Raw genomic sequence first — 22,691 nt, forward strand, 5'->3', positions numbered from 1 at the left:
TTCTGAATGTTACTGAAATAGGTGGAATCTATTAATAGTGCACTTATTTAGGTTTTGAAATTTAGTATCAAATACTAAATAACTGACTTCTGAAGTTGTTCCTTTTCATGGAAATTTAATTATAATTGATTTTGGAGATTATTTTCCCTTCTGGGTCTATAGGGTTTAAATTCTGCAGACATCAAGGACTGATAGATGAGGAGGCAGCCACACAGGGAATCACAACATTAAGCTACAGATACCACAGACATAGGCCTTGCCCTTAAAGCACACAACGATGAGCAAAACATGGACGATACCAAAGAATTTATTGTAAATGTAGTGGCAAATACATTCAGAATAATCATCATTAAAAAGGAACTAAAAAATTACACATATTTAAAGTATGTGCTTTTTTCCCCACCACCTTTAAGTTAATGGCTAGTACCAACATTTTAAGTAATGAAATACTTAATGTGATGATCCATTTTCAGATAATTTCATGACTGTATCTTCATCTTAATTTTTAAAGCAGTTGACCATGAACTTCAGCGTCAATTATTCTCTGTTTTTATCAATTCTGTAATGATCTGTAGAATCTTGTCATCTGAGTGGAAGAAAAAAAAATGCCACGAATAAATGCAACATTGTCTGATTTTCCAATGTATATACATGTAAATAAGAAGTATACATCACTAATATTTTTTACATTAGAATACATAATTAACACCAGTAATAAATCTAGAGATGCCTATAAATATTTTTTGCCCCACATAGATTTTAATTATTGCTGTAGGTTATGCCATACCTACTTTGACAAAAGTTAACATTTTGAAAAAAGATAACATTTGTATAGGCTAAACCCCAAAGAGATAATATGACGTGAACTGTTACTTCTTTATAAGGAATTATAAATTTTATTCTATAAAAATTCCTTGAAGAAAGTAAGTTTCTCAACTTTTTCACTTGGCTGAAATATACTGAAGGCTCTACTGACTATTCAGTGTTCTTCAGAGTATGGCAGAATTTCCAAAGTATAAGCAAGGAAGGAAGAAATAACTGTTATCAGTTTCTCCATGTTTAGTCCAAAGGAAACAAAAAATTCTAACAGGGAAGTGCTCTTGGAGAGGTGTCGATGGGGAAGTGACAGACCACTCTACACAACAAAGGAATCAAATACCAATTAATTTGACAAACAGAGCAACCAAGGCTGCATTATTTGCTAAAGAGGTTTTGTTAACAACTGCTTCTACTTAATAGTTACTCTGAAATTGTGACTTCCTAAGGACCTCATAACCACTCTTTAGAAAGTTACAATTATCAGGGCTGCAAAACTGAAATTCTACATTTACATCAGATACTCAGAAAAAGGTGTGGCTTTCAATGGTTGCAATGGTTACAGTGGCATTAAAAACAACAACAAAAAAGTGGGAGGGAGAGGAAAAAGACAGGTCATTTGTTTGAAGTTGGAACAATGGCAGGTCTAGAAAGAACATTTTTCTTTTTTATTTTTTAAGAGATGGAGTCTCACTCTCGCCTAGGCTGTAGTGCAGTGGTGTGATCATAACTCACTGCAGCTCTGAACTCCTGGGCTCAAGCAATCTTCCCATCTCAGCCCTCTGAGTAACTGGGATTACAGGTGCAAGCCACCATACCTGGCTCCAAGAACCACGACTTTTAAATTGAGGAAGAGACAGTAAAAGAAAGTATGAGAGTAAGTTCAGTTACTTCTTTTTCAAATGTTTGGCATTCTACCAACTTTTTGTTATAAACCCAAGAGAGAGCACTAACATACTTCTTCCTTCCTCGCAAGTCAAGGTATACACTACACCCAATGGTAAGTTCTGCTCTCTCTCTTATGGCAAAGGGAACACTGATATCATTTCAAAAATCATTTTGCTTAATTAAAAGCTGAGGTTCAACCTATACTTTATAAAATGTAATTCTTTCTTATTGCCAAAGTTGTGATGCACAAAGCCCCCTGAGAAAAGAGCCCATATGTCTTAATATGTTAAGACCTGATCTGCTTCCAGCAATATAGGAAAATTAATACATTTTAATGCTTATGCATTCATATTTAGTTATACAAAAAACCCACAAGAGTATAAGGTTTCAGGGTAGCAGAACTAGATCAGGAGCTCCCCCAACTTGCCTGACTTGAGAATAAACTGGGGATAATTTTGAGAATAAACTGGGGATACTTTGTTCAGTACAATCATACTGAAGTCATTGATCAATTCTTAACATTAAAAGGACAACCAAATTTAAGTGCTTCCTGATGTGATGCAATGAGGAGAATACAGCACCAACTAGAAAGTATTATTTTTCTCAAAACTTATTCTAATCATACCTCCAAATATAACTACCAGTTTATAGGAAATACAGGAACATGTTAAAGCATGAGTATGTAACTAACCAAATATTAAATGTGGGACATGCTACCAGAAAAACAACTCAGTTTATTAAAAATAGTTAACTGCATTTAAAAAGGGGATAGCCTTAGAGGGGAAATGTTACAGAATAAAAGATTTTAAAAATAATACAGCCACAGACCTCTCCCATAGAGATCAGTATGTCTAGGGTAGGTCTTTGGACCTTGTATTCTTTGCAACTGCCAGGATGATTCTGATGATTTGGCAAGTTTGAGAAACACTTCACTGGGCAAACTGCAAACTCAGGTATGTCCATTGCAGATCTCTCTCTTATTTTTTGATACGGGGTCTTGCTCTGTCACCCAGACTGGAGTGCAGATACTCGCCTCAGTCTCCCAAGTAGCTGAGACAACAGGTACATGCCACTAGGCCTGGCTAATTTTTTTTAAAATTGTTTGTACAGATGACATCTCCCTATGTTACCCAGGCTGGTCTTCAAGTGATCCTCCTGCCTCAGCCTCCCAAAGTGGTGGGATTACAGGCAGGCATCACCATGCCTGACTCATTTCAGATTTCTGTTGAAGGAAAATGTGTTTATTTTATACGGAGAAATAGCTCTGCATTTGAAAGAAACACACGGGGCTGGGCGCGGTGGCTCCCAAAGTGCTGGTGGTAATCCCAGCACTTTGGGAGGCCGAGACGGGCGGATCACGAGGTCAGGAGATCGAGACCATCCCAGCCTACACGGTGAAACCCCGTCTCTACTAAAAAATACCAAAAAACTAGCCGGGCGAGATGGCAGGCGCCTGTAGTCCCAGCTACTCGGGAGGCTGAGGCAGGAGAATGGCGTAAACCCAGGAGGCGGAGCTTGCAGTGAGCTGAGATCCGGTCACTGCACTCCAGCCTGGGCGACAGAGCGAGACTCGGTCTCAAAAAAAAAAAAAGAAAGAAACACACGGTGGAAAAATCATGCTGAAACAAACCTAACAGAAAGTCCCTAAATCATATACACACACACAAATACATATATGGGTATGTGTATACATACATATATTTCTTAGAGACAGAGTCTCTCTATGTTGTCTAGGCTGGACTTTAACTCCTGAGCTCAAGCTATCTTCCCACCTCAGCCTTCTGGGTAGCTGGGACTACAGGCATATGACACCATGCTTGGCTTATTATTTTTTTTAAATAGTAGCTATGTTACCAGTTTACTAAAATGCTAATAAGTAGCAAAGTTTACTATGCTCAGTTTTATTAACCTTTTTTTCTATGAAATGGCTAGAAGTTTAGAAATGAAGTTTAAGAGACAGGAGTAAACTAAACCTTAAGAGGATAATTAGGTTGTGAATAATCACTAATTGAGTTTGATGGAATTCGGCATAAAATAGATGGAATTTTTTACAACTTCAGTATGCTTTAGTATACTCCAATGTTACAAAAAAATAATTTCTAGAATATTTCAGATTTTCTCTTAGAAAGTTTTTTTTTTTTTTTTTGAGATGGAGTTTCGCTCTTGTCGCCCAGGCTGGAGTACAATGGCATGATCTTGGTGCTCACTGCAACCTATGCCTCTCAGGTTCAAGTGATTCTTGTGCCTCAGCCTCCCGAGTAGCTGGGATTACAGGCACCCGCCACCATACCCGGCTAATTTTGTATTTTTAGTAGAGACAGGGTTTCACCATGTTGGCCAGGCTGGTCTCAAACCCCTGACTTCAGGTGATCCACCTGCCTTGGCCTCTCAAAAGTGCTGGGATTATGGGCGTGAGCCACCAGGCCTGTCCTCTTAAGAAAGTTTTTCCACACATTAATACATAGGTATGTGTACCTATGTATATACATACATACATACATCCATGTTTTGCTCATCGTTGTGTGCTTTAAGGGCAAGGCCTATGTCTGTGGTATCTGTAGCTTAATGTTGTGATTCCCTGTGTAGCTGCCTCATCCTCTATCAGTCCTTGATGTCTGCAGAATTTAAACCCTATAGACCCAAAAGGGAAAATAATCTCCAAAACCAATTATAATTAAATATGTACCTATGTATACACATACATACATAGGTACACATACACTTTTGTGTATACTGTCTTTCACTTACATTATAAGCAAACACTTACTTTCAAGGGACATCTTTGGATTTTCAAGCTTTTTTCTTAAAACAGAATCAATGAGAACTCTCAGCTGCTTGAAAATGACAGCTATCTTTACAGGGGCCTGTTAAGAGGAGATGAAAAAAATGGACAAAGTCAATCCAGGGGAGTGTGAATGTGTTTAAGTAAATCGAGGCAAGCATATATTACAATGCCTTAGCACGTCTTGCTTTTAATGGAAAACACAGTGGGAAAAATACAAATTATTTCTGCTAGCTAGGCACGCAAACCTCTCAATTTCCTTATTAAATCTGGTAACTCTTCCCAAAATAAGGCAACTATTATTCCAATAATTGTTTTCTTCTCTATTTATATCAACTCTGTGGAAGTTAAGACTACAGTTTTGGGGAGATAACTTTTTTTTTTTTTTTTTTTTGAGATGGAGTCTGTGTCGCCCAGGCTGAAGCGCAGTGGCACAATCTCGCCTCACTGCAACCTTCACCTCCCAGGTTCAAGCGATTCTCCTGCCTCAGCCTCCCAAGTAGCTGGGATTACAGGTGCGCACCATAATGACTGGCTAATTTTTTGTATTTTTAGTAGAGACAGGGTTTCACCATGTTGGTCAGGCTGGTCTCTAACTCCTGACCTCATGATCCACCTGCCTCTGCCTCCCAAAGTGCTGGGATTACAGGCATGAGCCACGGCACCTGGCCTGGGGTGGGAAATTTTTTTAAACAGCTTTATTGAGATATAACTTACCCTAAAAATTCACTCATTTTCACTAATTTCAATAGCTTTCAGTAAATTAATAGAGTTGTGCAACCATCACAATCCAGTTATAAAACATTTTCACCACCCCAATTTCTTTGCACAAAGTGCATATAATTGTACAGCTGCACTTAAAATTCACCTCTCCAGTCCTAGACAAACGGCTGTCATAGAATAACCTAACAATGTAACAGGTTTGTTTAGTTTAAGCTGGTCAATCTTGATGGGAGTACAGAGAAACAGATAAACTTATTGTTAGAAATAAGCATAGGTTGGTCTGATTTTTCCAGAGAAGAATTCAACAGTATGAAATAAACTATAAATCTGTTTGATCTTTTTATTCCTTTTTATTCCACAATGTAGTGGAATGAGAATAAATTTGGGAATCAAATAGTCCTAGATTTGAATCTTGCTCTTTCAGTAATAATCCATGTAAATCTTGGGAAAATTATTTAATTTCTCACTGTGTTTAAGTGTCTCTATCTATATAAAAGAAACTATAGAAATTACTTAAAGCTAGGATTGTTATTAATAATAAATAGAATTTGTTATACCAATATAATTTGATTTTCAAATTTAACAGATTTAAAACCACAGAGGCAAGATAAAATAAGCAATTCTACTTAACTCATATTATAAGAAGACATTATGCAGACTCCAATAAAATTTTAAAAATGTACCTCAATGGTACTGAAGTTGAACATTTTTAATAATCAATAAAATCAGTTGTACTATGTACCTGAAAATAGATCCAGCCATCAATAGAAAGAAGACGTTCTCGGTGTTGAACTTCTATATCACCACCAAAAAGTAAAACTGGAAAAGGGGTTATTAGGGTAGTTTCTCTCAAATACACTCTGGCATACCTTATCTACATGGGAAAAAGGAGGGGAAATAATTTCAAAATATAAAAATAGAAGGAAGTCATTTATCTTTTTCAAATAAGCATTTTTCTACAATTTATTATTCTACATTTTAAGCCAAGAGTATCTGTAAAGCTACATTTTCATTATGTGCATAATTTATCAATTTTATAGTAATTACTATTACCACCTGTGCATTTATACTATAAAAAGGCATTGTAAATATTATTGCTAAGGCTGAGTTAGACGTTGAACATAAAGGAAACTAGGTACAAGCAATTTTATAATGCTAATGATATTAAATAATTAATGTTAAAATGATGATTAACTTTCAGTTTCTGGTTTCTAGACCAATATTCAGCTACGGGCGTCAATCAGTAATTTCTCATGTTTTACATTTAAGTTTGATAAATGTTGAGAGTTATTCAAGCCAGTGCTTGAAATTATGGATCTTTGTTATTTTAAAGGTCAAGAAACAAAACGGAGGCACTCTTTGTAAAGGGAGAAGAATTATGTTTCAATTTTTTATGTTCTCTTTTCTTCTCATACTGCCTTAAAAATGTATAAATGAGACAGGTAACAAAAACCCAAAATATGAAGAGAAAATGCCATCTTAACCTTCACCATATGTTAAAAAATAAGAAAATGGAGTGGTCATGCAGCTCCAATTTAAAAGGCTGTTTTTGTTGTAATCTATAAATATTTGTTATTAAATTATCTTAGGTGATACTTGACCGAAACTGTTGCAAATCATCCACAGTTCTACTACACCATTCAATATTCCCCTTATTTGGAAACAGCACAACTTGTCTTTTATCCCCTTCTGAGACAGCACCTTTTAATGAAATACTCAGGAGATTGACACATTATCAACCAACATCAATTTGCTATTACTGTCTTTATTCCAAGTAGAAAAGATGATGGGCAGAGTAGAAACCTTACTAATTTTTTTTTGAAGAGAAAATAAGCATTCTTTTGTTTGAAAAGCTATGTGCATCTTGATTTCAAATATTAACAAAAATGAATAGCTCAATTTGAGAACCAAATAAAATACCTGTTAGGGCATCCTAACTTGTTATGAATGACTTGTAGAATAATGCTCTGAATACTGGAATTTAGGAATGAGTACTTCACCTTCTCCTGGTATAAGAGCCATCCATGAGTTTGCAAATCTCTGTTTACTGAGGATGGGTGTACTTGTGCTTTGCCTTGGGCCGTCTCCACAATGCAAGCCAATTTTTCTGTAACATCCACTGACTTTGTATAGATTATCTTCCCCACATTGTCATACAGTCCAGCCACCAGTACAGCTTTAAGAAGGGCAATTTCTTGGAATGAGAGGGTCTGTGAGGCTCTGTTTCCTTCCCAGCTGGTAGAAGTTGTGGAAGATGAAAATCCTGCTGCCTTAACCAGCTTTATTAACTCCTGCTTTACATCCTAGATTGGTTTATGTTAAAAACAGAAATAAACTGATTAGAGAAATTTCCAAACAACATTGTAATTTATATTACTGCTTCCTATAAAAATTGACAGGATGCTAATGATTATTTAGCTAACTATAGCCCAAATTACCTTAAGGAAGAAAAAAAGATACTGGAAAGTCAACTAGAAACAGCTATTCTCTTCACCCTAAGACTTTAGATGTCTCAAAACATAAAAATGTATAAAATTTGAGAGCAAGAAAAATGTGTCTAAACACATTTTCATTCGCTACATTTACTTCCATAGTAGCTCTCCTTTTTCTCTGGAGATTTTTACTTAATGAGGATGGTCAGCATTGAGAAAGAACTGACAGAAATCTTGATTCTAGATTGCAAGTACTTCTTCATTTGTTTCCGGAAATCTATCTTAATTTCTCAAAGAACTTTGAAAAAGTTTATTAATGGCAACTTCATTTAATCTAAAATTGTTGCCTAAAATATTTTTCTACCTTTAATATGTGCTGATCAGCAAAACTAGCACAGGAAGGATGGGCAGTTTTTTCAAAGTACACAGGATACAAGCAATTAAAAGGTGATGTTTACCTTTAGGATATCCTTTATGTTTTTAAGTTTGGGGCTTAAGGGACTTTCATTCTTGGGGAGAAAAGACCAAACAGACAGCTGCCATAACACCACAGGGTTAGTGAAGACATCTAAAACTTTGTAGTCCCAGGGAGGTGAAGAAAAGGCTCACAGAAGAAAGGGGATGGAAAGCAATTTGAAGGTCGGGAGAAGTAGAGAGGAGATAAAGGAAAAGGGGCTAAATTGAAGAAATAGCCCCCTCTGGGCTAACTGATTGGGATTTCTACATGTTCCCAGTCAGGTGGCCCAGAGGGGGCTATTTCTTCAATTTAGCTCTTGACGTGCTTCATGTGCTTCGAGAAGGACAAAGTTCATTCCACTTAGAGAAGTCTCTGCTGTCATCCTAGCAGTTTTGTTTTTTTTTTTTTTTTTTTTGAGACGGAGTCTCACGCTGTTGCCCAGGCTGGAGTGCAGTGGCGCGATCTCGGCTCACTGCAAGCTCCGCCTCCTGGGTTCACGCCATTCTCCTGCCTCAGCCTCCTGAGTAGCTGGACTACAGGCGCCCGCCACCGCGCCCGGCTAATTTTTTGTATTTTTAGTAGAGACGGGGTTTCACTGTGGTCTCGATCTCCTGACCTTGTGATCCGCCCGCCTCGGCCTCCCAAAGTGCTGGGATTACAGGCTTGAGCCACCGCGCCCGGCCAGTTTTTTTTTTTTAATCACAAAAAATAGTGTGTCAAATATGGGAAAAAACCTTTACTTTTTAAAATATGAGTATAGAATAGGGGGATTATGTGAGAGATACATTATTGTCTGAATACTTTTATAGCATATCTGGGCCAAGCGAGGTGGCTCACACCTGTAATCCTTCCTAGCACTTTGGGAGGCTGAGATGGGAGGATCGCTTGAGACCAGGAATTCAAAACCAGCCTGGTCAACACAGCAAGACCCCATCTATTTAAAAACAAAAACAAAAACTTTTATAGCCTATCTGTATTAAACATTATTTCCTTTTACATACGTATCAATAAAAATAAAAAGACAGTATTTGTGGGGGAGCCCTGCTTTTCACATTCACCTGTCTTTACATTTTGACTACACTTCTACTCTCTCTCCTCCCAGAAATAAATTTGTTCCTGAATAGCAACCTAATAGGCTAAACCATCAGTTTCCCTTCCTAAGAACAGACTGATAAAGTTGATCACAACCAGTCACTAAGTATGATGCTTTGAATGCCTTTTCATAACTAGCCATCCCAGGCTGTAGCTAAATAGCTGGCCAATATTTAGGGACATATAATAGAATTTCACGAAGAGGAATCAGGGCTCTTTGGAAACACGACTGATTCCAAGCCTGGAGTGTAAAATACACTAGAGAAGCTTTCCATACCAAAAGCAAGGGAGCCATCAAAGATTGCTAAGATTATATGAAAAGGACTCAGCAGCCAACCCAAAGGGGCTCTCACTTCCTAAAGAGGGGACAATTTGAGTATTAAAAAATTAACTGTAGAGAACTGAAACACATCAAATATATTTAAATCAAGAAGTTCGTAACAATTTTTTAAAAAAACAAGATTCACTGATTACTTGTGGAGATGCTTAGGAATCAACTCATTATGAAAACTGCTAGGTAAAAGGAAACAAGCATTTATCCTAATTTTCTTGTATAAACTGTACCTCAGGGTATTCAAATATTTAAGGAAAAAGTAGTTCTTTATGAAATAATTCTAGCTAACAAGTAGAACTATAATACCATCATTTGCAACCCTAATGAAACAATAGGTCTGAGTGTTATCAATGGCTTCTAAAAGCATTGCATGAAAAGCCAGTGGGGAATTTTGTAATGGATGAATCTAGCTGGCTCCATTGATATATCTTAATGTTACGAAAAGGGAGATGACTCCGAAAAAAAAGAAAAAAGAAAAAAAAAAAAAGATGAACTTGAATTGGATTAAATTCTTTCGATATAACACCCATTTATAGGAAATACAGGACACAGAAGAATATGTTAAATAATACCACAAGGATATAATCAGCCTTATCCAGACCCTAATGAAACAATAGGTCTGAGTGTTATCAATGGCTGCTAAAAGCCTTACATGAAAAGCCAGTGGGGAATTTTGTAATGGATGAATCTAGCTGGCCCCATTGATATATCTTAATGTTACCAAAAAGGAGATGGCTCCGAAAAAAAGAAAAAAGAAAAAAAAACAAAGATGAACCTGAATTGGATTAAACTCTCAACACCCATTTATAGGAAATACAGGACACAGAAGAATATGTTAAATAATACCACAAGGATACAATCAGCCATATCCAGAATGCAGGAAACTCTACAGGACAATGTATCTGGTTTCTTCAAAAAATAAATGGCAAATAGGAAAAAACTGAGAAAGGGGTGACGATAGGTTAAGAGACTTTATTAAAAAACATATCAACCAAATTTAAAGTGTGGGCCTTGTTTGGATCATCCTTTGAACTAGCTGTAAAAAAAAGCCAGTAATGAGGTAACTGAGGATGTTTAAACACTGTCTGTATATCTGATGGTATTAAGGAATTGGGTGTTTTTAGGTGTGATAATGTTTAAAAAAAATCTGATACCTTGGATATGCTTCAAAATCTAGAGGGCAGATAGTAGAATAAAAGGAGTACAAGTATATTGACCACAGGTTGATAATTATGAAAGTGGGAAATGGGTATATGAAAGTTCATTATGTCCATACAATTTGATGTATGTTTGAAATTTTCCGTAATTAAAGAAAAATAACCACATTTCAGAGTTGAGAAGAAATATAGATTAATCTCCTTTCAACTTGCGTGTGTTTTTTTTCTTTTCTTTTTTTTGAGACGGAGTCTCGCTCTGCCGCCCAGATTGGAGTGCAGTGGCATGATCTCGGCTCATTGCAACCTCTGTCTCCTGGGTGCAAGCAATTCTCTGCCTCAGCCTCCCAAGTATCTGGGATTACAGGCGCCCACAAGCACACCTGGCTAATTTTTGTATTTGTAATAGAGATGGGGTTTCACCATCTTGGCCAGGCTGGTCTTGAACTCCTGACCTCATGATCCACCCCCCTCGGCCTCCCAAAGTGCTAGATTACAGGCATGAGCCACTGTGCCCAGGCCTTGTGTTTTTTGTTTTTGTTTTTTTTTTTTTTTCAGACAGAGTTTTGCTCTTGTTGCCCAGGCTGGAGTGCAATGGTGTGATCTTGGATCACTGCAACCTCCATCTCCTTGGTTCAAGTGATTCTTGTGCCTCAGCCTCCGGAGTACTGGGATTACAGGCATGCGCCACCACACCTGGCTAATTTTGTATTTTTAGTAGAGACAGGGTTACTCCATGCTGGTCAGGCTGGTTTCGAACTCCCAATCTCAGGTGATTCACCCACCTCCACCTCCCAAAGTGCTGGGATTACAGGTGTGAGTTACCACGCCCAGCCCTTTTTTTTTTTTTTTTTTTTAAGTGAAAAACTGAGACTTCTACTAATTCCCAAGATAGTGTTTATGAAATCGTGTTGCATCTTTTCTTTTCTTTTTTAAAAGAGATAGGGTCTCACTCTGTTACTCAGGGTACAGTGGTACAATTGAAACTCACTGCAACCTTGAACTCCTGGGCTCAAGCAATCCTCCCACCTCAGCCTCCTGAGTAGCTGGGACTACAGGCATGTGCTACCATGCCCATTTCATTTTTTTATTTTTGGTAGAGACACATTCTCACTATGTTGCTCAGGCTGGTCTCAAACTCCTGGCCTGAAGCCATCTTCCTGCTTCAGCCTCCCAAAGCACTGGGATTACAGGCATGAGCCAGTCTTTTTGATCATTTCTTGAACATACTATGATTATTATTATTATTGGTTTTTTTTTTGAGACAGAATCTCGCTCTGTCACCCAGGCTAGAGTGCAGTGGTGCGATCTGGGCTCACTGCAAGCTCCGCCTCCCGGTTCATCCCATTCTCCTGCCTCAGCCTCCTGAGTAGCTGAGACTACAGGTGCCTGCCACCACGCCAATTTTTTTTTTTTTTTTTTGTAATTTTACTAGAGACGGGGTTTCACCGTGTTAGCCAGGATGGTCTCAATCTCCTGACCTCGTGATATGCCTGCCTCGGCCTCCCAAAGTGCTGGGATTACAGGTGTGAGCCACTGCACCCAGCCATACTATGATTATTAAATACTATTTTAAATCACTGTGTAATACATACAAGTTACTTGCTGGAAGAAAGAAGTCAAGTACAATCACACATGTACTAATTCAACAAATGTTTTATTAAGCCCTTACTATGTGACAAGTATTTTCCTAGGCATTCTTTTTTCCAAAATAAACTTATAGTTACCCATGACTCTGAGTGAGAGATCCATATTAAGAATTACCTCTAGGGTTAACAGTGATGTTCTATTGAGAAAGTTCCTCCGGCAATATGTGATTTCAGAACGATAACCTCCTTCTTGTCGTGCTTTCTTCCATCTAGATAAATAAAATGTCAATTAATGAATAAAGGTCACCATGTTCTCTTTCCAAACTCTTTTTCAGAGCTAATAACCAAAGTAAGATTTAATTAAATTATAATTTAAAAAGGGGAGGGATCTTGCTTGTAGCAGCTACCAATTGTATATAAGAATATTAACTTATTAACAGATATGTTAACAATATTAACAGATATTTTCTGTTTAACAGTAAATTATTAAGTTACTTTAAATGAGTTAATATACATATAATACCAAATATATTATTCTTAAGTTTTAAGAAGGATTATAAAACACATGACTCTCTAACATAATTATACCTTGACAGATGAAATAACTAAAAATAAATTTAAACCTCAGATGTACAATTTTAATGAGTCAAAGGTAATTTTTTTAAGTAAATAACCTCACGTAATTGGCTTATTGATAACGGCCAGATTATGTTTTTACCCTAGATAAGCATTGTAGATTGTCAGGTGGTCTGAATCCGCCATGGCCAAAGCTGATTTTGCAAGATCTGCTTCATCTTTTCGACCAATTGGTGTGGTAAAAGGAGACTTCTCTGTCATAACTGCAGCTAGTGTTGCCTATCCATAAATGACAAAACAATTTATCATTAAAGAGCTATACAGTGAAAGTTAACTTATAAAAGAAAGCAAATCATAAAACAATCACCCTTTAAGTTGCCTGTTTATTTTCAATACTTTTATTATGTTCTACTATAGCTAATTTTTATTTTCATTTTAAAGTTATTTTTTGTTCCATTTTAAGGAATTTCAAAAATACATCCCTTTACTTTTATACCCTTTCTGTGAGGTAAGGAGGCAATTATCACCACAATCAGAGGAAAAAAACTGAACATTTATATAAATGATTTACAGTCTGTCATACAGTTAGAGGCAATCTGGGAATCCTAACTCAGTTATCTTGTCTCCAAGACTGCCAAATTTCCACTCTTAGTCTGCCATGATCTTTAAAAATAATTTGGACATAACAATCCATTTGTTGTTGTAGGTTTTCAGATAAACTATCATGGAAGAGGTTATTTTTTGAACTTCACAAAATTCTGGTGAATATCTATTTCGAATACTAAACAGAGAGAGACTACAGTAATAAGTCACATTTTCTTCATTTTGTTTTTATTTCTGGATTTTTTTACAGACAGGGTCTTGTTCTGTTGCCCAGCCTGGGGTGCAGTGGCCCAATCACAGCTCACTGCCCCCTCCTACTCCGGGGCTCTAGCAATCCTCCCACCTCAGCCTCCTGAATAGCTAGGTCTACAGGGGTACACCACCATGCCTGGCCAATTTTTTTAATCTTAATTTTTTTTGCAGAATCAGGGTCTCACTATGTTGCCCAGGCTTCCATTCTGTTTTTAAATAGCCTTTATTGGTAATCCCAGAAAGGGCCATAGCTTGATAAAGTTGGAAAGTTGGAATGGCACAGTAAGCATATGCGTCCAGAGACCCAGACAGATTTGAATTTGTTAATTCTGAGATAATTTGAGAAAAGAGAACTCTGCTAATTATTGGCTCAAAGAGAGAGCCCAAAAAAGGAAAGAAAAAAAGTTTTTAATTTTACCTTTCAGTCGCTAGTGTTCAAAGCTTCCTAAGAATCATCCACTACATATTCCATTAAATATTTCAAGCAAGTTGAAAACAAAAGTTTAGACAAGTCAAAATCACTCACAAAATAGTACCTACAGTACACTTAAGTAAATGGATGAACAGATTTTCAAGTATATAAATACAAAAACTTAAATATTATATTAAAATATTCTTATATTAATATAAACCTGGCCAACATGATGAAACCCCATCTCTACTAAAAATACAAAAATTAGCCAGGTGTGGTGGCACGTGCCTGTAATCCCAGCTACTTGGGAGGCTGAGGCATGAATTGCTTGAACCCCGGAGGCGGAGATTGCAGTCAGCCTAGATTGCACCACTGCTCTCCAGCCTGGGCGACAGTGCCAGACCCTGTCTCAAAAAAAAAAAAAAAAAATTCTTATCAGCATTCAGGCCCTCTCGGTTTTATTGTTAGTACAGACATTCTATTTAGTTTAAAAAAATTTTTGGCTGGGCGCGGTGGCTCAAGCCTGTAATCCCAGCACTTTGGGAGGCCGAGACGGGCGGATCACGAGGTTGGGAGATCAAGACCATCCTGGCTAACACGGTGAAACCCCGTCTCTACTAAAAAATACAAAAAACTAGCCGGGCGAAGTGGCAGGCGCCTGTAGTCCCAGCTACTCGGGAGGCTGAGGCAGGAGAATGGCTAAACCCGGGAGGCGGAGCTTGCAGTGAGCTGAGATCTGGCCACTGCACTCCAGCCTGGGTGACAGAGCGAGACTCCGTCTCAAAAAAAAAAAAAAAAAAAATTTTTAATTAACAATTGTTTCCAAACTTGTAATTTCCTGGTCAAAGGATATTTAAAGTGAAGAAGCAGCAGCACTGTTTGACTTACCACTGGGTCAAGGCAGCCAAATATGGCACCAAAAATAAGCATCTTGCCAATCTTGACATTCACAGGTAAAGCTGCAAGGTGTTGGCCCAACGGAGTCAGTTTAGGGTCATTTAATTCACAAGCTCCAATTTTTCGGAGCAAATTCATTGCATTGCTGATCACTTGGAGCTGAGGAGGATCTAAGGCTTTGGAGAGGAAATCTTCAGGAGAACCAAGATTACATTTCTGCAGATTAAAAAAGTAATAAAATTGGTATGAAATCAAAGAATTAACACTACCCAATGAGATGGTACTGGAACTAAATTTGACTTCAGTAAAATTTTGAGCAAAGAGAGTAAAATGTGTAAGTAGGGCTATCCTGTTATTTTTTTTTTATAATGGGGGCAGAGGAGTTGGGGGGAAGAGTATATAAGCGTTTGTGTGTGGGGGGGTGGGGAGGGAATAAGGATTAGATTTTCCACTCCACATTTTTAGTTTCTTAATTCCGGATTTTGATAGAGTCAAAAATCTAAGAACTGAAGGATATTATAGATCTTTCAGTCAAAGAAGACCTTTGTTTAGGTCAGGGTTTCTTGATCTCAGTACTACTGATATTTTGGGCTGGATAATTCTTTGTTCTAGGGAGCTGCCCTGTAAACTGTCAGATGTTTAGGAGCATCCCAGATCTCTACCTACTAGATACCATTTACCCTCCCTGTCCAATTATGACAACCAAAAATATCTCCTGACATTGCCCAATGTCCCCTGGTAGGCAACAGTGCCCCCAGTTGAGAACTACTAGTCTAGGTTATGAGGCTGATAATCTATAAAGTGTAAGTGTCTGGCAAAACCAAAACACAGTGGATTTACTTATAATAAGATGGATAGGCCGGGCGCGGTGGCTCAAGCCTGTAATCCCAGCACTTTGGGAGGCCGAGACAGGCGGATCACGAGGTCAGGAGATCGAGACCATCCTGGCTAACACGGTGAAACCCCGTCTCTACTAAAAAAAAATACAAAAAACTAGCCGGGCGCGGTGGCGGGCGCCTGTAGTCCCAACTACTTGGGAGGCTGAGGCAGGAGAATGGCGTGAACCCGGGAGGCGGAGCTTGCAGTGAGCTGAGATCCGGCCACTGCACTCCAGCCTGGGCGGCAGAGCGAGACTCCGTCTCAAAAAAAAAAAAAAAAGATGGATAAGGGCATATATTAAATAAGAGTAAAAAAGTTGAAAATCTAAAGCAATATAAGGTAAGTTTAGGTGTTCATTTTTTTCTTTTCTAGAAAGGGGTGAAGGACAAAATTCATCTGAGTTCCCTTGAGATTACCATAATATGAAGGCATAATTCCTCCAAAGGTACACGTAAGATTTCAGGAACAGAATACTCCATAAAGCCTTCAAATCTGAAAAATAAAGAAATACTAAATACATACTATCAGAAATGGCACACAGTACTGGTTTATGTGTTTTACATTTCCAGTGCTATGCCATACCTTTCTCTTGTGTACATTCGGAAACAGAAGCCATCTCTGACCCGCCCAGCTCTTCCCTGGCGCTGCAGAGCACTGGCTTTACTGACAAACGTCTCGACCAAAGAACTCATCTGACTGCTTTCATGGTACCTGAAGAAATGTTTTAGGAGAGAATATGCAGATAATTGACTTAAGTCAAAATTGGAAAAAGCTGGATTTGACTGTTACAACTAAGTTAAATATAAGCTTAAAAAGTCCATTATTTGGACCAATAATTCTCAAATTATGCTTCATATTTAAATAATTTAGTAAACATTGCATACTAAATACACTACAAATTAAAAGTCTGGGAAAAGAAAAAAAACTTCTTTAACTTGTCCCTTCTCATACTAACCTGATCATAGAATCTTTTAAAAAGTTAGTAGAATATCTATTAATTAAGGAACGAGAATTATTTGACATATTTTGAGAAGTGTTACTGTGAACATTACAATTCAACATACTGTTCACGATACAGTTAAACCCTGAAAACATTTTCTCTAGAGGTACAATTCAAAGAATCAAGAATCTACTTTTTATTGAATAGCGGTACTCTCTTGCAAATATTGCTGTGGTTTCCTAAAACAGGGGATAGTGTATGTAGGTTACAGTAGACTACTAAAGGTGGTCTGTCCTATTTATGCAATATAAACATTATTTATACAGTAGTAATCTTTTTGTTGACGATTCAGTTACAGTAACCTATTAGGTTCCAGTTACTGAACTAGGCACTTTCAGTTATGAAATTTTCATTTTGACTGGGTGAGGTGGCTCACGCCTGTAATACCACCACTTTGGGAGGCCGAGGAGGGCAGACTGCCTGAGGTCAGGAGTTCAAGACCAGCCTGGCCAACATGGTGAAACCTGTCTCTACTAAAAATACAAAAAAATTAGCCGAGTATGGTGGCATGCGCCTGTAATCCCAGCTACTCGGAAGGCAGAGATGGGAACTGCTTGAAACAGGGAGGTGGAGGCTGCAGTGAGATTGTGCCACTGCACTCCAGCCTGGGTGTCAGAGCAAGACTCCATCTCAAAAAATAAAATAAAATAAAAATTTTTCATTTTACCCATTTGCAAATGAGGAAACTGATGATTAGAGAGGTTATATGTTATGTTACTTGCTCAAGGGATTTAAATTCAGCTCTTACTCCAAAAGCCATGTTTCTTTTCCAAATTACACAAAGAATGTTTTTTGTTAAACAATTTATTTTACAAATAAAAAATCTTAAAAATTTATGTTTTAAAAATTTTTCTCAGTACTTTTTAAAAGTCGCACTATACTGGCATTACTTATGGGAAAACCCATGACATGAAATTCTGACATTTACTTTCAGATATTTTAAAGTTTCTTACAGTTTCTCTAAGGCTTTTGCTTTGGACAGAACTAGGACATTTAGGATTTTCGCTATATAATTTTAGGATTTCTCCCAAGAATTCAAGAGCCTCAGCCTCTTTCCAGGTTAAAAATGTTTTGATTTGGGAAATTTAAACTTACTTATTTTCTTTTGTTCTTCCAGTATCAATTACAAATACAACATCTGGAATAGTGATACCCGTCTCTGCAATATTTGTTGCTAAAACAATCTGAAAAAAAACAAAAAGCTTAAAACATTTAGACTACTTTCATTAATATATCATTATTTATATTAGTTTGAGCTGATGAAATTTAAAAACTGAATTTCAATTTCAGTCACAAAAATTTACAATCTATTTGCTATTACTATGTAATTTTAATTTACTCTGGTTTTGTCAGCTTAGCTTACTAATTAGACCAAATCTAAAATACAGATTTTTTAGTCCAACAAAAATACCACTCCCCTAATTCTAGTCAATCATCTTAAAAACGACATAAGTAGGGCTGGGCGCAGTGCCTCACACCTGTAATCCCAGTACTTTGGGAGGCCAAGGCGGGAGGATCACCTGTGGTCAGGAGTTTGAGACCAGCCTGGCCAACCTGGCAAAACCCTGTCTCTACTAAAAATACAAAAATTAGCCAGGCTTGGTGGCAGGTGCCTGTAATCCCAGCTACTCAGGAGGCTGAGGCAGGAGAATCACTTGAACCCGGGAGGAGGAGGTTGCAGTGAGCTGAGATTGTGCCATTGCACTCCAGCCTGGGCAACAAGGCTGGAGTGTTGTTTTGAAACTCCGTCTCAAAACAAAAAAAACATAAGTAGAATGGGAAACTGGGTAGAGATTGAAGACAGCTGAGCACAGCCCTTCACTATTATTAGGGAAAAAAAAAATCACATTAATGAGAAGAACTAGGTTGTTGTCCTGGCTCTGTTACTTATTAGCTTTGTGACCTACCTAATGGTTTATGTACAGGAAAAATCATCAGAGAGGATCTGCCTAGAGAACAACAAGAATACTCCCAGGATTTAAATATTCAGTCTCCTTTGTGATGCCTAATATCCAATCTCCTTTGTGATGCCTTCTCGGGAAAAAGTTGTGACTTTTTTCCCTCAACAGGCAACATCCATACCATATTTTTCAACTAGCACTCTCTCAATGAAGTCTTCTCCCTTAAATAGCACATAATGTAAACATACAAATGCTTGAATTGTAACATTGGGTTCACTTCTGATGATGGTAAGGCGCAGAACACCTGGAGTTGGCAGTGCACATCAAGCACTTAATGTTAACAACTGTCTTTGATGATAAAAAGTTATACTGCATTCATAAAATACTCTCAGGTGTATCACATATAAATTTGCTGTACTAAATTTTACCTTCCTGACTCCTGGAGGAGGAAGTGTGAATGCTGCAGCTTGATCTTGGGTTGAAAGAATAGAATGCAGAGCTATCACTTTATATCTGAAAGTTAAAATCATAGTTCTTAGCAAGGGTTTCTCTTTAGAAGACACTGCAAAGAACAACAAAATTTATTTGCATATAGCAAGCAACTTTAAGATTTTTTACTATGAAAAAATTTAAACATACACAAGTGTTTACAGAATTGTACAATGAAACCTCATATACACGCATCACAGAGAATATAAACAAACTATGCAAACAGGATTAAATTTTTTTAATGTTCTTTCTAATGTTGAAGTGGCTTATATGGTTTATTACAGTAGTAATAAACTCTATTGAAACATATAGTAAACAGCTGATTAAATATATATGGCTGATAAACTGCAGTTTGGTTGGAGTTTTGCACGATTTAGCAGGTTGGCAGGAGTCACCATCTTACTTTTAAACCACAGGATTCCCTCTGCTTAATCTTATTAAGAAGATGAAGCCTGGCCGAGTGCGGTGGCTCATGCCTGTAATCCCAGCACTTTGGGAGGCTGAGATGGGTGGATCATCTAAGGTCAGGAGTTTGAGACCAGCCTGGTCAACATGGTGAAACCCCATCTCTATTAAAAATATAAAAATTAGCTGGGCGTGGTAGCATGCACCTGTAGTCCCAGCTACTTGGGGAGGCTGAGGCAGGAGAATCACTTGAACCCGGAGGTAGAGGTTACAGTAAGCTGAGATTGTGCCACTGCACTCCAGCCTGGCCAACAGAGCAAGACTCTGCCTTAAAAAAAAAAAAAAAAAAAAAGAAGATGAAGGCTACAGGCAGTGGCTCACACCTGTAATCCCAGCACTTTGGTAGGCCAAGGTGAGAAGTTCGTTTGAGCCCAGGAGTTTGAGGCCAGCCTGGGCAACAGAGGGAGACCCTGTCTCTATGAAAAAAAAATTTTAAATTAGCTGGGCGTAGTAGTGCACGCCTGTGGTCCCAGCTGCTCAGGAGGCTGAGGTGGTAGGACTGCTTGAGCCCAGGAGTTTGAGGCTGAAGGTGCAATCACGCCACTACACTACAGCCTAGGCAACAGAGATAGAATCTGTCTCAAAAATAAAATAAAATGGAACAAATGCAGAACATAGTACCTAAAAATTTTTAGTAGATAACATGTTAAAATGGAAATGTTTAAACAAAAAAATCTTACTTCCCCATGGGCAATTTTAACCTTTGGTGAAAAAACTTTGAAAACTCTGATCAAGGGTTTTAATGTACCAAATATTTTCCTATTTAAAACAACCAGGAATATAATGAAGATGTGTAGTTACCGTTCAGAATAAAATCTTCTATCATTTGATAGAAGATCATACAACTGCTGAATATGAGCAAGACCTGGTAAAAAGATCAATACTGCTCCTTCAATATTTCTGAACTGGGGACTTTTATCTGAAATTTTAAAAAGATACAATATTCAAAATAAGAAGATAAAAGGAACAGCATATAAAATATTAACAAAACATCTCAAGGTAGTAGAAATGTTTTATCAAATAAAATGGAGACCCATTAGAAATAGAAATATACCTAAGTAGGCAAGAAGTTCCAAAATGAGATCCAGGTTGATTTTATGAGGATTCATGTATAGAATAGCATGCTGAGTGCGGCTGCTGTACTTCTGGTAAAATGGATTTAAATCAGCATTTGCTCCAGTCTGAACTGGGATGTATTCCTAAAAGAAATCCAACCAGAGGGAGCTGAATAAAAATATTAAGTATTTTTGTAAGACAAAGAAGGAAAAAAGGCGGTATTTGCATTCATCAAATCTATATTTTTCTCATTGTCACCATTACTATTTTGTTAAGATACAGAAAGAATATACTTAGTAGTGGCAAGAATATCAGAAAGTATCATCTCTCTCCTATAATTTAATGTCATCCAGCCCTTAGGTATAGCAAAACCTTTTTATCTTGGCATATACATACTAAAATAATTGTAGAAAAGCATATTGTAATCATGTATGCATCATTCTGTGGCAACTAAAAAGCAGCCAGGCCAAGAGAGGTCATAACTTTAATAAGTAGTTTGTACCTGGCTCATTCCTTCTACATTGTACTTTGGCTCCTGAATTCCAGTCATCTCTTTTGAAATAATTATACTTTTCTAAAGTCTTTCTTTAGTTAGTAATTTTTACCTCTGGTGTTTTAGGGGAAGATTTTACTTTTTGCTTTCTTGGTCTATCTGCTTAATAAAAATATAAAGATAACTTTAACTCTGTGTTTTCATCAAATTGGAAACATGCATGAAATATCATGGATATGACAAAAATGCTGGATCTAGTACCACTGGCTAAAATGCAGGATAACATTGTTTTTTTGATATTTGAACTTCCCAGAAAGAACTATGCCCTACACAGCTTCAGTATGTACGTATGTATGTATGTATGTATGTATGTATGTATGTATCTATCTATCTATCTATCTATCTATCTATCTATCTATCTATCTGTCACTATCTACCTATCACCATCTTGCCTCTGCCCTGCTCCTGCCAGGACAGAGGCTAAGAAAACCAATGGCAAGGATCTAGATTTGAGACCTGCCCTATCCTGATCACCTATGGTGTTGAGATGAAGTAGAGAAAAATCACTACTATGTACTCCTCAATAACTGATCACTGTTACAAAATTGTTGTAAGAAGTTGCTTCTAACTTGTATGGTCCTTGATTTTGTATGTGTACCTAGATGGCCCAGAATAGTTTAAGAGGACAATCAAAGTATCACAAATCAAAGATTACAGTCTATGAAATAAAGATTAAAGAAACGACCTTTAAAATTCGTTCATTCTCAGATCTATTCCTCATCTATCAAATTATACTCAAATTCACTGTGTTAACCATATGATTTTGAAACTCTTGTGGCAGGTTAGGCCCTGGATATCATTATCTGATATCTTTCAAAATATTTTCTTTTTACCTGATATTTTTTTATTCCCCCTGCTTTGCTTGTAACATTAATGGTTACTTCTTCTTCCTCTTCCAGAAACTTCTGACAATATTCTGAGTCTTTCTCCAGTACAAAACCTGTTTCTTCTATTATATCTTCAAGATGAAAAACCTGCATAGAATAAGGCATATAAATGGGTGAATTCAAATTCATTTCAGTAAATATCATTTTAAAGAGAACAAGGGGACACCACCTTTTGAATGTCACCAAACGCTAATTTAGAATATTATGAAAAAAATGTTTAGTATTATTTGGGAATGAAGACTTGGTTGACAAAGAGGGATTGTCTCTAAAGCCTCAAGACAAATTACATTATGAGATATATTTATATATATACATATAATGTGAAACAGTTAAGAGTAGATTATATTAGCTGAACTGAAAAGGTAAGAATCAAGAATAGAATATGTAAAAAGGAAGCTTCAAAGACAACCCTAAATTTGAGGGGTGGGTGAAAAAGGAGTTCCTTATTGCCAGG

The 22,691-nt window shown here is 37.3% G+C and overlaps 1 protein-coding gene across 5 annotated transcripts in view; it reads right to left on the minus strand.

The window, feature by feature from the left end:
* Positions 1–291: 291 nt before the first annotated feature.
* The window catches only part of DHX29 (DExH-box helicase 29), a 54,723-nt gene continuing 32,323 nt past the window's right edge, over positions 292–22,691 (minus strand). For 3 of the 5 annotated variants that reach the window (XM_005556906.4, XM_065546267.2, XM_065546266.1), the window contains 14 exons: positions 22,184–22,324; positions 20,796–20,940; positions 20,543–20,660; positions 19,216–19,300; positions 17,982–18,070; positions 16,469–16,597; positions 16,303–16,378; positions 14,999–15,223; positions 12,986–13,122; positions 12,443–12,536; positions 7,210–7,512; positions 5,952–6,083; positions 4,472–4,568; positions 292–586 (listed from right to left, as the gene is read on the minus strand). In XM_005556906.4, coding sequence (XP_005556963.3) covers positions 534–586; positions 4,472–4,568; positions 5,952–6,083; positions 7,210–7,512; positions 12,443–12,536; positions 12,986–13,122; positions 14,999–15,223; positions 16,303–16,378; positions 16,469–16,597; positions 17,982–18,070; positions 19,216–19,300; positions 20,543–20,660; positions 20,796–20,940; positions 22,184–22,324 — 1,824 coding nt within the window. In that variant the 3' untranslated portion in view covers positions 292–533. Of the gene's footprint in view, positions 587–4,471; positions 4,569–5,951; positions 6,084–7,129; positions 7,513–12,442; positions 12,537–12,985; positions 13,123–14,998; positions 15,224–16,302; positions 16,379–16,468; positions 16,598–17,981; positions 18,071–19,215; positions 19,350–20,542; positions 20,661–20,795; positions 20,941–22,183; positions 22,325–22,691 lie in introns of all 5 variants that reach the window. The other 2 variants (XR_010587373.1, XR_012413663.1) reach the window with 2 other exon arrangements.

This window comes from Macaca fascicularis, chromosome 6 (genome assembly GCF_037993035.2).
Source record: "Macaca fascicularis isolate 582-1 chromosome 6, T2T-MFA8v1.1".
NCBI lineage: Eukaryota > Metazoa > Chordata > Mammalia > Primates > Cercopithecidae > Macaca > Macaca fascicularis.